The sequence below is a fragment of the Salvelinus namaycush genome, chromosome 21 (assembly GCF_016432855.1).
Source record: "Salvelinus namaycush isolate Seneca chromosome 21, SaNama_1.0, whole genome shotgun sequence".
NCBI classification, from domain to species: Eukaryota; Metazoa; Chordata; class Actinopteri; order Salmoniformes; family Salmonidae; genus Salvelinus; species Salvelinus namaycush.
In genome coordinates, this window is record NC_052327.1 from 26,873,005 (window position 1) to 26,885,847 (window position 12,843).

At 42.4% G+C, this 12,843-nt stretch overlaps 1 protein-coding gene across 1 annotated transcript; it reads left to right on the forward strand.

The window, feature by feature from the left end:
* The first annotated feature begins 7,227 nt into the window (after window positions 1-7,227).
* On the forward strand, window positions 7,228-12,279 carry got2a (glutamic-oxaloacetic transaminase 2a, mitochondrial). Its single transcript, XM_039017502.1, has 10 exons — window positions 7,228-7,384; window positions 8,412-8,568; window positions 8,759-8,887; window positions 8,985-9,044; window positions 9,389-9,550; window positions 9,684-9,788; window positions 9,885-10,035; window positions 10,154-10,319; window positions 10,407-10,557; window positions 10,705-12,279. The coding sequence occupies exons 1-10, from the start codon at window positions 7,305-7,307 to the stop codon at window positions 10,825-10,827; spliced, it is 1,284 nt and encodes a 427-aa protein (XP_038873430.1). The 5' UTR covers window positions 7,228-7,304; the 3' UTR covers window positions 10,828-12,279.
* Window positions 12,280-12,843: the final 564 nt, after the last annotated feature.

Here is a 12,843-nt window from a genome sequence, read left to right on the forward strand (position 1 = left end):
ACCCTGACAACCATCGCTGTCTGTTTTTTGACCTCCATGACCTTATCTGCCCATCCCCAGATCACACCCACCTCCAGCTGCTTGACGACTGTAACCTGGTGCATGTGCCGGTCACTCCCTTCATGAGTTTTGAATGAATGTGCAACTGAGAAGCACAAACCAGCTCTCCCTCATAACCCCTGTCCCCACTCGTCCCTGCAGACTGACCCAGCTCTTACGTTGCCCCTCAAATTCTACATTTAACAAAATGAATAAAGATGATAAAGGTACTTCTGATAATTATGATTGCAATGTGAACAGGAGAGGAATGAAAATGAATATAATACGATTATTTATTCTGAATGCTTGGTTTGACTTTTCTCCTCTCTTTTTTCTCTGTTTGATCTGATGTTTCATCGTTAAATTATTATCCTGTTACATTTAGATTTTTAATGTTGGGTTTTCTGGCTGATACTGTTATAATAAGGATATTATCGAAAGCATTAATTAAAGATATCTTACGATTAAGATTTTCTCATTTTGACTTTCCCATTGTGTTCACCTCGCTCGTTACCCCTCCTTGTGCTTAGAATTTATAATCCATTCAATTGAATATTGACACGCTGCTTTGAAAAAAGTGTCTTGGAAAAACACTTTGAGATGCCCTCTGTTTTATGTTAGTATCAATTAGTATTTAAAAAGATGAAGTGGGTGGAGAGTGGGTACAAAATAAGGAGAGCCCTACTGTCAAACCAGATAACAGTGAACGGTACTGCGACCACACACAGAAACACTCAAACATTTTTGTCATTATAAGAGAATATCTCCATCAAGTCCTAAATTCCCTGTATGGGTATTTCTGAAGTAGGACATATTTCCAGGAAAATCCCCTCTATTTGTGTGCAGATTCTTTTAAAACGAGCTCAATAACTCAGCAGTCAAACTTCCCTCTCGCACAGCCAAGCTTGTAGAAATACCTATCAATGAATCATTACTATTTCAATGTTTAATTGAAAGGTAGGTTTTGCAAGAAAAGACTGGCTTTTTCATCCATCGTGCAATGCACAGAGATGAGCATTTGTGTTATGTTGTAGTAATTTATATAACATGCATATTAACAAAGACTTGTTGCAAATAGAGAAGCGTGTGTGAGATACAAATCCCTCACTCCCTAACCATATTAGTCTATATTTAGTCAGAGTGCTACCTCAGTTTACTATCTGCAGAGGTATTCCAAATTCATGATGACCAGGTTTATCTTCATATAGTTTTCACATGTAGGGATGTCAATGAAAAGAGTGACCAAAAGTAATAATTTATGATACATATTATTGTATGCTATTATGTTAAAATATAATTAAGATTCAAATAGACATGTTTTAGCTTCATTGAATCTGCAATCACCATCCTGATCTTAAATACTAACTGATATGATGACAATATGTCAGACACATGCAGAGGAGAACAAGAGTGAACAGCTTCATATATGAAGATGACTCTCATGATGTATGCATACAGTATACTTTATGAATGGGACCCTGGTGTTTTATTAATGAACTCTTTAAATATAGTTATTGAGAATTATATAGTGATTGAATGGATGTCCCTGCCTAAATTCCCTAAAGTACATCCACTGAACACCACACACACAAACACCAATACACACTGGTGACTAAGACATAAATACTGAGCTTGTTCACAAATGAGCTTTTCACTGTACAATACAGTAGATAATAATCTCTCTGCACGTCACTGTAGATGGCCCTCCCTGTGAGAAATACAAACAAGTTTGAAATGCTACATTTCATGATGGTTTAAAATAATGAAATATTTACAGATGTAGAGGGAAGAGGCAAGCTGGTAGACAGATGCAGGCAGTGCCCAATTAAAACAAAACCACATTGGGAAAAGATTGAGGCCTGGCCCATTTAATCACTGAACCGACACAGGACAACTAACAAACTGTAAATTAAGTCAATCATTTTATTTTTACACTGCCAACATGCCATCAGCACATAACAGAGGCATTTCTAAGCATCCCACTGCAGCTTTGATGAATGCACATAGGCAAACCCAGTCTTTGTCCTAAGGGACTATCCTCCCACATACCCATAATGCAATGTCATGCAATATGTTGGGAAGACTTAGGCCATCCCAACACATGCAAATGTAAGATCTTAATTTGGTAACTCTTTCGTTTCTGAGAATTTTCCTGCAGCGCAGAAAATGCAGATGAGCCTCATGATTTACATAAATTCACTAAAAACCCACATTAGCACACTGTTATATTAACAGTGTTGCACTTTTAATGTAGCCTACTTTTGGCCAGCTAACATCCTAACCACGATCAAGAAATATTATGGTTTAAACCCCTCAAACTCAAACCTGGGACTGATTTAAACCTGGGACACCAGGTGGGTACAATTGATTATCAGGTCGAACAGAAAACCAGCAGGCTCCGGACCTCCTAGGGTGGAGTTGAATACCCCTAGTTTAAACGTTCAAATCCTGTTGCTGCAGGATTATTTTGCTGTGACAATATAGTTCAAATTAAGATCCTATATATGTGTCACGCCCTGACCGTAGAGAGCTTTTTATGTCTCTATTTTGGTTTGGTCAGGGTGTGATTTGGGTGGGCATTCTATGTTCATTATCTATGTTTTGTATTTCTTTGTTGTTTGGCCGGGTGTGGTTCTCAATCAGAGGCAGCTGTCTATCGTTGTCTCTGATTGAGAACCAAACTTAGGTAGCTTTTTCCCACATGGTTTTTGTGGGTAGTTGTTTTCTGTTTTGTGTCTGCACCAGACAGAACTGTTTTCGTGTTGTTCTATTTTTGGTTATTTTGTCTCAGTGTTCAGTTTTAATAAAAAAAGATGAACACTTACCACGCTGTGCTTTGGTCCACACCTTCTTCAACAGACGATCGTTACAGAACTATCCACCACCAAAGGACCAAGCAGCGTGGTAAGGAGGAGCAGCGTGGCCAGGGGTATGAGACAACCTGGGAGGAGGTAGAGAGGTGGTCGCTCGAACCAGGGAGAGTGCCAGAGCCCGCCTGGGATTCTATGGAGCAGTGCGAAGAGGGATACCGGAAGATAGAGTCGGCGAGACGAACACGGCTGGCAAGGAAGCCCGAGAGGCAGCGCCCACATTTTTTGGGGGAGGCACACGGGGAGTATGGCAGAGTCAGGTTGGAGACCTGAGCCAACTCCCCGTGCTTACCGTGGTGGGCGTCGTACTGGTCAGGCACTGTGTTATGCGATGGAGCGCACGGTGTCTCCAGTACGCGTTCTTAGCCCGGTGCGCTACATAACAGCTCCCCGCATCTGCCGGGCTAGGGTGAGCATCCAGCCAGGAAGGATTGTGCCAGCCCTGCTCTCCAGACCTCCAGTACGTCTCTACGGCCCAGGATATCCTGCGCCGGCTCTGCGCACTGTGTCTCCAGTGCGTCTGCACAGCCCAGTGCGTCCTGTGCCTGCACCCGCACGTGCAGGGCCAAAGTCACCATCCAGCCAGGACGGGTTGTACAGGCTCTTAGCTCGAGACCTCCAGTGCGCCTCCACGGCCCAGTGTATCCGGTGCCTCGGCCAAGGACAAGGCCTCCTGCATGTCTCCCCAGCCTGGTGAGTCCTGTGCCTGTGCTAAGAACTAATTCTCCTGCATGTCTCCCCAGCCTGGTGTGTCCTGTGCCTGCTCCCAGAGCCAGGCCTCCTGTGTGTCTCTCCACTCCAGTGATGATCCATGGCACGAAGCCTCCAGTGATGATCCGTGGCACGAAGCCTCCAGGGGTGAGACATGGCACGAAGCCTCCAGGGGTGAGACATGGCACGAAGCCTCCAGCCCGGAGCCTCCAGAGACGGCCTCCAGCCCGGGGCCTCCAGAGATGGCCTCCAGCCCGGGGCCTCCAGAGACGGCCTCCAGCCCGGGGCCTCCAGAGACGGCCTCCAGCCCGGGGCCTCCAGAGACGGCCTCCAGCCCGGGGCCTCCAGAGACGCCCTCCAGCCCGGAGCCTCCAGAGTCGCCCTCCAGCCCGGGGCCCGCTACGAGGGTCCCCAGTCCAGGGTTGGCGGCGAGGGTCCCCGCTCTAGAGGCGCCACCTAAGTGGGCCAAGCCAGAGGTGGAGCGGGGTCTACGTCCCGCACCAGAGAACCATACTTAGGTAGGTTTTTCCCACATGGTTTTTGTGGGTAGTTCTTTTCTGTTTTGTGTCTGTACCAGACATAACTGTTTTCGTGTTCTATTTTTGGTTATTTTGTCTCAGTGTTCAGTTTTAATAAAAAAGCATGAACACTTACCACGCTGCGCTTTGGTCCACACCTTCTTCAACAGACGGCCGTTACAATATGTAACTGCTTGTGTGTTGAGATACAATATCCCAAATAATAATGGTGCCCAACAAAGGCAATAAGGAAATCCAATTATATCAAAGGAATAGCCTAACATAGATTATGTTTACACATTCATTGTGGTATCAGGGCTTTTCCATGGCTATTCCTAAGATCCATTTTTTTCCACACAGATCATAGATGACAAAATTAAAATGTCTTCCATGTCCTAGGGGACCTACAAGCCTTTACAACAGACTTGCTGTTTGAATCAGTGAGGAGAAGCAGACTAAGGGAGAAGACAGGAGAGGAATTTGTGAGAGTGATGGTGAGCTAGAATTACGGATGGAAGAAGAAAGGGCAAGGCTTCTCAGAGTAAGAGGTACAATCACTCTTGCTACACCAACCCTAACTCACTTTTGCTATACACAGCAGAATGCACTTCCTGCCTGCAATTTGCATGCCTTCCTGCATGCAAATTGAATCTGCAATGTCATCGCTCAGGCATAAAAAAAGTCCTCCAAACATCTCTTCTGTGAATTGAGGGAATCTTTACATTTATTGCATTTACAAACATTCACAACTATTTCATAGTTATAAACTATGCACTAATATTGCATCTAATATTTTTGAACATAAGGATATATTTTTTGTAAAATGGAGTGAGAAAACACTAAAAGACACTGTGCAAATACCAGACATGGTAAGATACAGTAATAATTTCCATGCATTGGGATAAAACTTCTTTTCAATGGTAACACGTTTAATGAATGCATCCAACAAATAAAGCATTCCAGGTAAGGCTGTGCTTGATTTCCAGTGGGGCTGTGCTCTGTATAGCCTACTCAATCTTTGAAGTGAAATTTAATGACAATAAAGAGATGATTATCAACTTATTTAAGATGTCAACATTTAAAGTAATTACACTGGGTGGGCTGATAAATAATAAATACAATAGCATAAAAAAATATATATTTGACTATGAAATCTTCTGCATAGACCTTGTTTTTGATAAAGTACAATGATGTTGTTTTGCCTCCACGTGGCCAATACTGTATATTACATGCTACTCCCAAACCTGCAGTGCACTCAGACTGAACACTTCATGGCGCTGCTTCTGCAACGTGGTCTCAGCATTTCGTATTATTCTGTACGTAAATCCGAGACACTCCTTTACAGAACGGAAGGGAAAGGAGATACCTAGTCAGTTGCACAACTGCATGCATTCAGCTGAAATTATGTTTGTATTTGTGCATCATTCACGGTCTCAGAGCATTTCGTATTATTCTGCATGTCAATCCTAGACACTCCATTTAGTATGACATGAACATTTCATATGTTATGTATTAATTTGTTGATGTCCATCATCCATTTTGTATTATATGTTACGAATTGCAATTCATACAATATGTTATGAATTTGCTAAAAGTACAATATGTTAAGAATGTACAAAACGCATATGTTACGAATTCCAAATTGTTGTGGCTAACGTTAGCTTAGTGGTTAGGTGGCTAACATTAATGCTAGCTAGCACTAAGGGTTAGGTGTTAAGGTTAGGGTTAAGGTTAGGAGTTAGTTAAAGGCTTAAGGTTAGGGTTTAGGGGAAGGGTTAGCTAACATGCTAAGTAGTTGCAAAGTAGCTAAAGTTGTCTGTGATGAGATTCCAACATTAAATATTTGGATTGCTAGACATTCACATTATACGCACACCTATCCAGCCCGACCAGCCACCTTATTTTTGTTTTTGCCTTCAGTAACCTTCTATAGCTAGGTTTCCATCCAATTGGTGAAAGATATTCATGCAAATATTCTAAAATCTGCATAAAAACATTTCCCCACCAGAGATGTGTTTCCATCAAATTGACTCATTAAATTCCCATGTACCAAATAAAAAACACAAGTTAAATGAGTTTCCATCGCATTTTCAACTGATGGTTTTTTCACGTAAAAAAATACATTATATAGCAAGTGTGCCCACTCTGGTTTTGGCATGAGTGCTCTAGCCAACAGCACTATCTGCACGTTGTTGGCTAGAGCACACGTATAGCCTACATGATGAGATTATTATGGACAAGAGCTAGATTATTTGTATTTTTCAAAAAGCAGCCAAGCATCGATTATCATGCCACCAGAATAAGACCCTCAATATTTATTGTAAAGGAGCATCAAGCTCATCACCTTGCACTTTCACCACCTGTGAAGTTCATCATAACTTATTTCATCTGTAGCCTAATGGTGCTTTCAACAACTGGAAACTCTGAAAAAATGTTGGTTGAATCATGAACTCGGTAATCTTCAGGTCAGAAAGCCGGAGCTCTAGAAAGAGGCATGAGATCCCACCATGGAATTCCGAGTTGGATGACCTTTCAAAACAAATTTACCTGTCAGAGTTATTTTTTTCTCGAGTTCCCAGTTGTTTTGAATGCGCTGAAGTTGGAAGTCGGAGATTTTCCAGTTCCAGGTTCACAGTTCCCAGTTGTTTTGAACATGGCATAATGCATGCTTTCCAGATGAGTCTTAGTTCGGGGGACCACACAACATGTCATCACATGACTCCAAGTTTACTTTGATATGATGGTTATTATTTAAATATTTGCGCATAAAACGTTTCCACCAACATTTCTCGCATAATTAATATTACAGACACAAAAAGATCCCACATTATCTAAAATATTTAGTTTTGTCGACAGTTTACCGAAGATGTTCTATTTCCATCAGGCCTGTCAATACATGTTTTATCAGACATGTACTTTACTCACATAAAAATGTTCAATGGAATCCTGGATTGTATTATTTAACCATACCAAACGTAACAAACAATATCAGTCTAAATTGAACGTCCCGGATTTACGTTTACTATATTACGTCTAGTCTATGAGACCAGTCTGCGCTGCCGAGCATGTGGGGGTGTGCTGGTTTTGACAGCTACTTCAACTAGCTAGTCCAGTGTGGGAGAACTCAAGAGACAGCTTTCCGTGCGTGTCGTCTCGAATATCAGCAATGGCCCTGTTGAAATCTAGCAAGATCATTTCTACCGTCGGAGTTCACCCTCCATTGGGTGTCCTCTCCATTCGTGCCAGGTAAATCATCTGCTCTTAGAGTAACGTTACTGCTTTATTGTTTTATTGACTAGTCAGCTGGCCAGCTAGGCTGTCAACAATAGATAGGCAACTCGTGTAGAGCTAGCAAGCATACTAGTTCTAGCTAGCTAGCAGACGACCCTTTGACTTTCCCCTCAAAGGGAGCGGGCTACTGTAGCTGGCCAACTCAAGACATATGAACCGCTAGCTAGCTAGTTTTCACAGCCATGTCCATGTAGTTATCATGTTAGTCCAACCATCTACATTGCCAATGTTATAGCGGATTTCATTATGCCTTGTGAGGCTGGTTGGCTATTTGCAACCTCACAACAAACCAAGGTTGTTAAGTGACTGGATAAATGTAAAGGTAACGTTGTCAAGGTAACTAGGATCCAGTGATGTGTTTTAGCAGGTAACGTTAAGTGGCTTTAGCTGATAGCCATACATGAAGTGTCAATACTTAAAATTATTTCTTATGATTATAGTAGAGTTGGCAAAAGAGCAAGAACTTGGAGTTGAAACAGCCTTGTTAGCTTTCTACACAAAGATTTATATGACTGTGCTAAAGTCACAAAACGCTAGTTGGCTGGCCATCCTAGCTAGTGATGTTCACCCTCCACATGACTGGTCAAGTATGTTTCATTATTGTACTGCTGGTGACTGGCTGCCCACTGAAAGATAGCTAGCTAGGCCCATGAAATTAAGTTTAATTGACGCAATAAATGTTGTAGGCCTATGGGCAGAAATATTGCAGGATTACTGAATGTCATCCTTGCAACATTAGTGGTTGGTTGTTGATGCTGCCACACAGACTATCCAGTATGTGTATTCCTGTGTGTGGAAGCAGACTTCAGCCTAATCAAATTGAGATTATTAGGTGATTACCACCACCTAATTTGGATTGAATCCTCCTTAGTGCAAAGGTATCAGACAACTTAATTGGGTGTAAATCTAGTTGAAGCAAGTCTGTGATTTACTGTCTCTATCTTCTACTGGATGTCTCAATCTCCCTCCCTGACTGTTTCAGCTCATGGTGGTCCGAGGTGCAGATGGGTCCCCCTGACCCCATCCTGGGGGTGTCGGAGGCCTACAAGCGGGACACCAACCCCAAGAAGATTAACCTGGGTGTAGGAGCATACCGTGATGACCAGGGCAAGCCATATGTCCTCAGCTGTGTTCGCAAGGTGTGTTCAATCACTGCATAATGTTTATGATAACTAATCTCATCATATCCATCATAACACGAGAAACTCCCAACTTTCACAAGAGACTAGAAGTTAAACAGACATCAGCCTAGCTGTCTATAATCACCTTGACACTGAGAACAGACTTAACTAAAAACCTTGGCTTGACTTTGACCCTGTGTATACTTAGGCTGAAGCTCAGATTGCTGCAAAGAAGCTGGACAAAGAATACCTGGCTATTGGCGGTCTGGGGGACTTTACCAAGGCATGCGCCAAGCTGGCTTTGGGAGATGACAATGAGGTTATCAAGAGTGGCAGGGTAAGTCAAGCCTTTCCTGGAACCTCAGACATCCTGATTCCACAGCACAGATTAGAAGCCTTATTTTTACAGTTTGTTGTTTATTCCCTGTTCACAGAACATCACTGTCCAAACTATTTCTGGAACTGGGTCTTTGAGAATCGGAGCCAACTTCCTGGTAAGAGCCCTGATCCTTTTGCCTTTTTACATCTGGGTAGTTCCATGGTAACAGAGTGATGCTGAGACTCGGATTGTACACTTTAAAATGTATGTTAAGCAAAAACCAATGATTGTAAAGTTAAACAAACCATACAACTCTATGCACAAGGAATACTTTTAACAATTTCCACAGAAAATTGTACAAACAAATTTACTTGAAGAACATTGCAGATGCTAAGTTTGGTAAGAGAATGAAGGTTTGAGGTAACAAAATGACGGCACAAACAGCAAACTTTGCATCTGCACAGGCTTATTAATGAAAGTCTCTTTTCCCTACTTTCTTCATTCCTCCACCCGTCTCAGTCCCGTTTCCATACAGAAGCCAGGGACGTGTACCTGCCCAAACCCTCCTGGGGGAACCATACACCCATCTTCAGAGACGCTGGGATGCAACTGAAGGCATACACCTACTATGACCCAAAGACCTGTGGCTTTGACTTCCAGGGAGCCCTGAATGACATCTCTGTAAGACATGGCACAGAAGCCTAATCTCCCCCTGTCAATGTGTACAGAAAGTACAATAAACTGCTAGATAATTGTATGTCCATGTATTATAGATGTAAAAAAAAAAAAAAATGTGTTGTTTCCTCTTATTCAGAAAATCCCTGAGAAGAGTGTCATAATGCTTCATGCCTGTGCCCACAACCCCACAGGAGTGGACCCTCGGCCAGAGCAGTGGAAGGAGATTGCTGACCTAGTGAAGGTTAACACAGCTGAATATAAAGTTCTCGGTAGCCCTCTGACACCTCATTCGATCCGGGAACCAGGCCAAAATATATAACAATTTTCTTTATTCCAGAAAAGGAACCTCCTGGTGTTCTTTGACATGGCCTACCAGGGATTTGCCAGTGGTGATATTGACCGTGATGCCTGGGCTGTGCGTTATTTTATTGAGCAAGGCCACAACATTGTGCTTTCTCAGTCTTTTGCTAAGAACATGGGTCTCTATGGTGAGTAATGATAATCACACTGGTCATGTTTGAGTATAATGTTGGGGGGGAACCCAATTATTTTGTGTTTATTTAAGCTAAGCAACATACCTTGTGTGGTGGTGTGTTATGTCCCCAGGTGAGCGTGTTGGGGGCTTCACTGTTGTGTGTAAGGATGCTGAGGAGGCCAATCGTGTGGAGTCCCAGCTGAAGATCCTCATTCGGCCCATCTACTCCAACCCTCCCATGAATGGGGCACGCATTGCTGCCACCATCCTCAATACACCAGACCTGTACAAAGAGTGGTGAGTAACAGTCATCCACAGTGTCATACTTCAATTGTCTCACAGCAATAAATATGGGCCCAGTTGAGTCACGACTGTTCTCTCTAGGCTTGGGGAGGTGCATGGTATGGCCAACCGCATCATCACAATGAGGGAGCTGTTGGTGGCCAACCTGAAGAAGGAGGGCTCCACTCGGAACTGGAAGCACGTCATCGACCAGATTGGCATGTTCTGCTTTACAGGGCTGAAGCCTGAACAGGTAGAGTAACTGTCTCTACACGGTCTTATACTATAGTATGTGATTTCCATCGGGTCACCTACTTGTAAAGGAATCATGAAATGAAACATTGACTATACTATAAGTATCAGATGTGTCATGAGTATAACTGTATTTCAACTTGTGCAGGTGGAGCGCCTTACGAAGGAGTTCTCCGTCTACATGACAAAGGATGGGCGTATCTCCATGGCTGGTGTCACCTCTGGCAACGTGGGTTACCTTGCACAAGGTATCCATGCAGTGACCAAGTGAGATGGTCGACCAGGAGTCACACACCGTAGTCACCATCAGAGGACAGAGGGGCGGTAGAGTCAGACAAGAAAAATACGTCCTTATGAAAATTAACTCTCTCCTCAGCTTTCCTTTAGGGAAAGACTCAAAAGTAAAGATACCATAGGGTTATTTCTGTTGTAATTTTCTGTTGGCATTGTCTAGATATTGTATGTTGGACCATCTAACTAGGCTTTTAATTGTGAGTCCCCTGGAAAAATTGTGGGTTCCCTGGGAGAAAAAATCAAGGAACTCTTGAATCTTTTTCAGACATCAAAATATCTTATAGATCACACTTCCCAATGAAAGCACACGTTTAGAATCGTGTCTATATTGCAGCAAGTCCTCTCACTTAGTTTGAACACACCCTGTCTCTAAAAGAACTGTGCTCAACTGTTGGTTGTGACATGGACACCAAAGTAATAAGGATTAAGACAATTATTTCAGGTAATTGTATTGAAATATGCGTCTCTGAATTATTAATGATTAACTTACAAAGTATCTTTCAAAAAGATATCAGGCGCTGAAAAACTTTGTCAATGGAACCTGCCTAGGTAATTCTAGTGGAGTCATGGCACTTGTTTTATGAGGGGTGATATGTGCTGCATGGAGTCAACGATTGTGATTATCAACTTGCCACAATGTGTGCTAAGGATGTTATTCTGCTGTTGTAATTTATTGTAACGGATGACCACCATCTACCAATCAACTGCCACATCTCCCACTAATGCTGTACCATTTAATTGAACTATGTTTATCTATGGGCTGTACACAGTATACTGTATGAACTGTTTTGACTCAATTTCAGGAGCATGAAGGGAGTTTTGCTGCTTGCACATTGCCTTGTATACATTCCCCCTCATGTGCTTCACCTTCATTGAAAGTCAAATGTAATGCACCTTAAGATTGCCCTCTGACTTTGAGTGGTGTACATTTCTGATGGGCCATGGAAAGCAGAGTCCAGCCAACCTCTAACACAGACTTGCCCTCAAGCCAACCACTGACTTATGGTTTTTACTTTGTGTTGTGAAAGATTACTGGTGGGTTCCACCTTGTAGATTATGGACTGCAGGGCCCCAAACATTCTAAAGCATGTCAGAAGTTTTACCCTTTCAGTCACCTGCTCTGTTGAGGTTGCAGATCTCTGGCCCCATGTGGTCCCAGGAGTTGGAACTCCTTTCCTTTGGTGGAGGCATCTGCTTGTTCTAATTAGACACTGATTTTGAACTACTGGAACGGTCATCTTTTTCTGCCCAATGTCACTATTCAAATTAATCTGATGTTCTTTTGAATGGTACTCAATTCTCTGAAATAATCTGATCATGATTTATGTGTACTGTAATCTTCTGAGTTTCTCAGATTTGAGTCAGCTTCATTTCATTATTTATGTCTGACCAGTGTTATTGTCACTAAAATAAAGATGGTTGCACAGTTTGTAAATGTCAGTTTCTTAATTTTAAGCAATGACTCAAGCACTAAAAATGTCAACTGTGTATTAGTCAAAAAGATCGGTAAGGCAGCGGGGAAAGGATAAAGTGCAAAAGTTGTTTTAATTCAAGAAAGGCCTACAACTTACTGACATGGACACTCCTCTTCAGTGCATGCAGAACACTGGAAACCTTAGGTAGAAATACCTTGAGTAGGGTTGCAAAGGGAGGGTATTTTACTGGTAACTTTCAAAGTTTACTAGTAAACTACCAGAATTTTATGAAATTTATCATGAGCTCTAGTGGTCTTCTTGGATAGTTCAGATTATCACATGTCTGTTACTATCTCTGGCCCACAGTGGCCCATAGAGATAGAGAACTCTAGTGCCCAAAAGCTTATTTTATAATGGGCAGCGCCATTGAGGACTTTAACCATTTTGAAGTTAACTGGGTGGGACTTCCTATGTGTTAAGGCTCACATAATTCCATACAGATCAGCAAATGAATTATACCCATGAGGAAACATTCTATGACTGCAGGTGGCAGTAAATAGGCAAACGTCGCTTTATAC

Excerpts from the sequence above, each read along its gene's own strand:
- got2a (XM_039017502.1), top strand. The coding sequence starts at position 7,305 with ATGGCCCTGTTGAAATCTAGCAAGATCATTTCTACCGTCGGAGTTCAC. Across the intron at positions 7,385-8,411 it reads GTCCTCTCCATTCGTGCCAG|CTCATGGTGGTCCGAGGTGC; the intron begins GTAAATCATCTG and ends TGACTGTTTCAG. Across the intron at positions 8,569-8,758 it reads TCCTCAGCTGTGTTCGCAAG|GCTGAAGCTCAGATTGCTGC; the intron begins GTGTGTTCAATC and ends GTGTATACTTAG.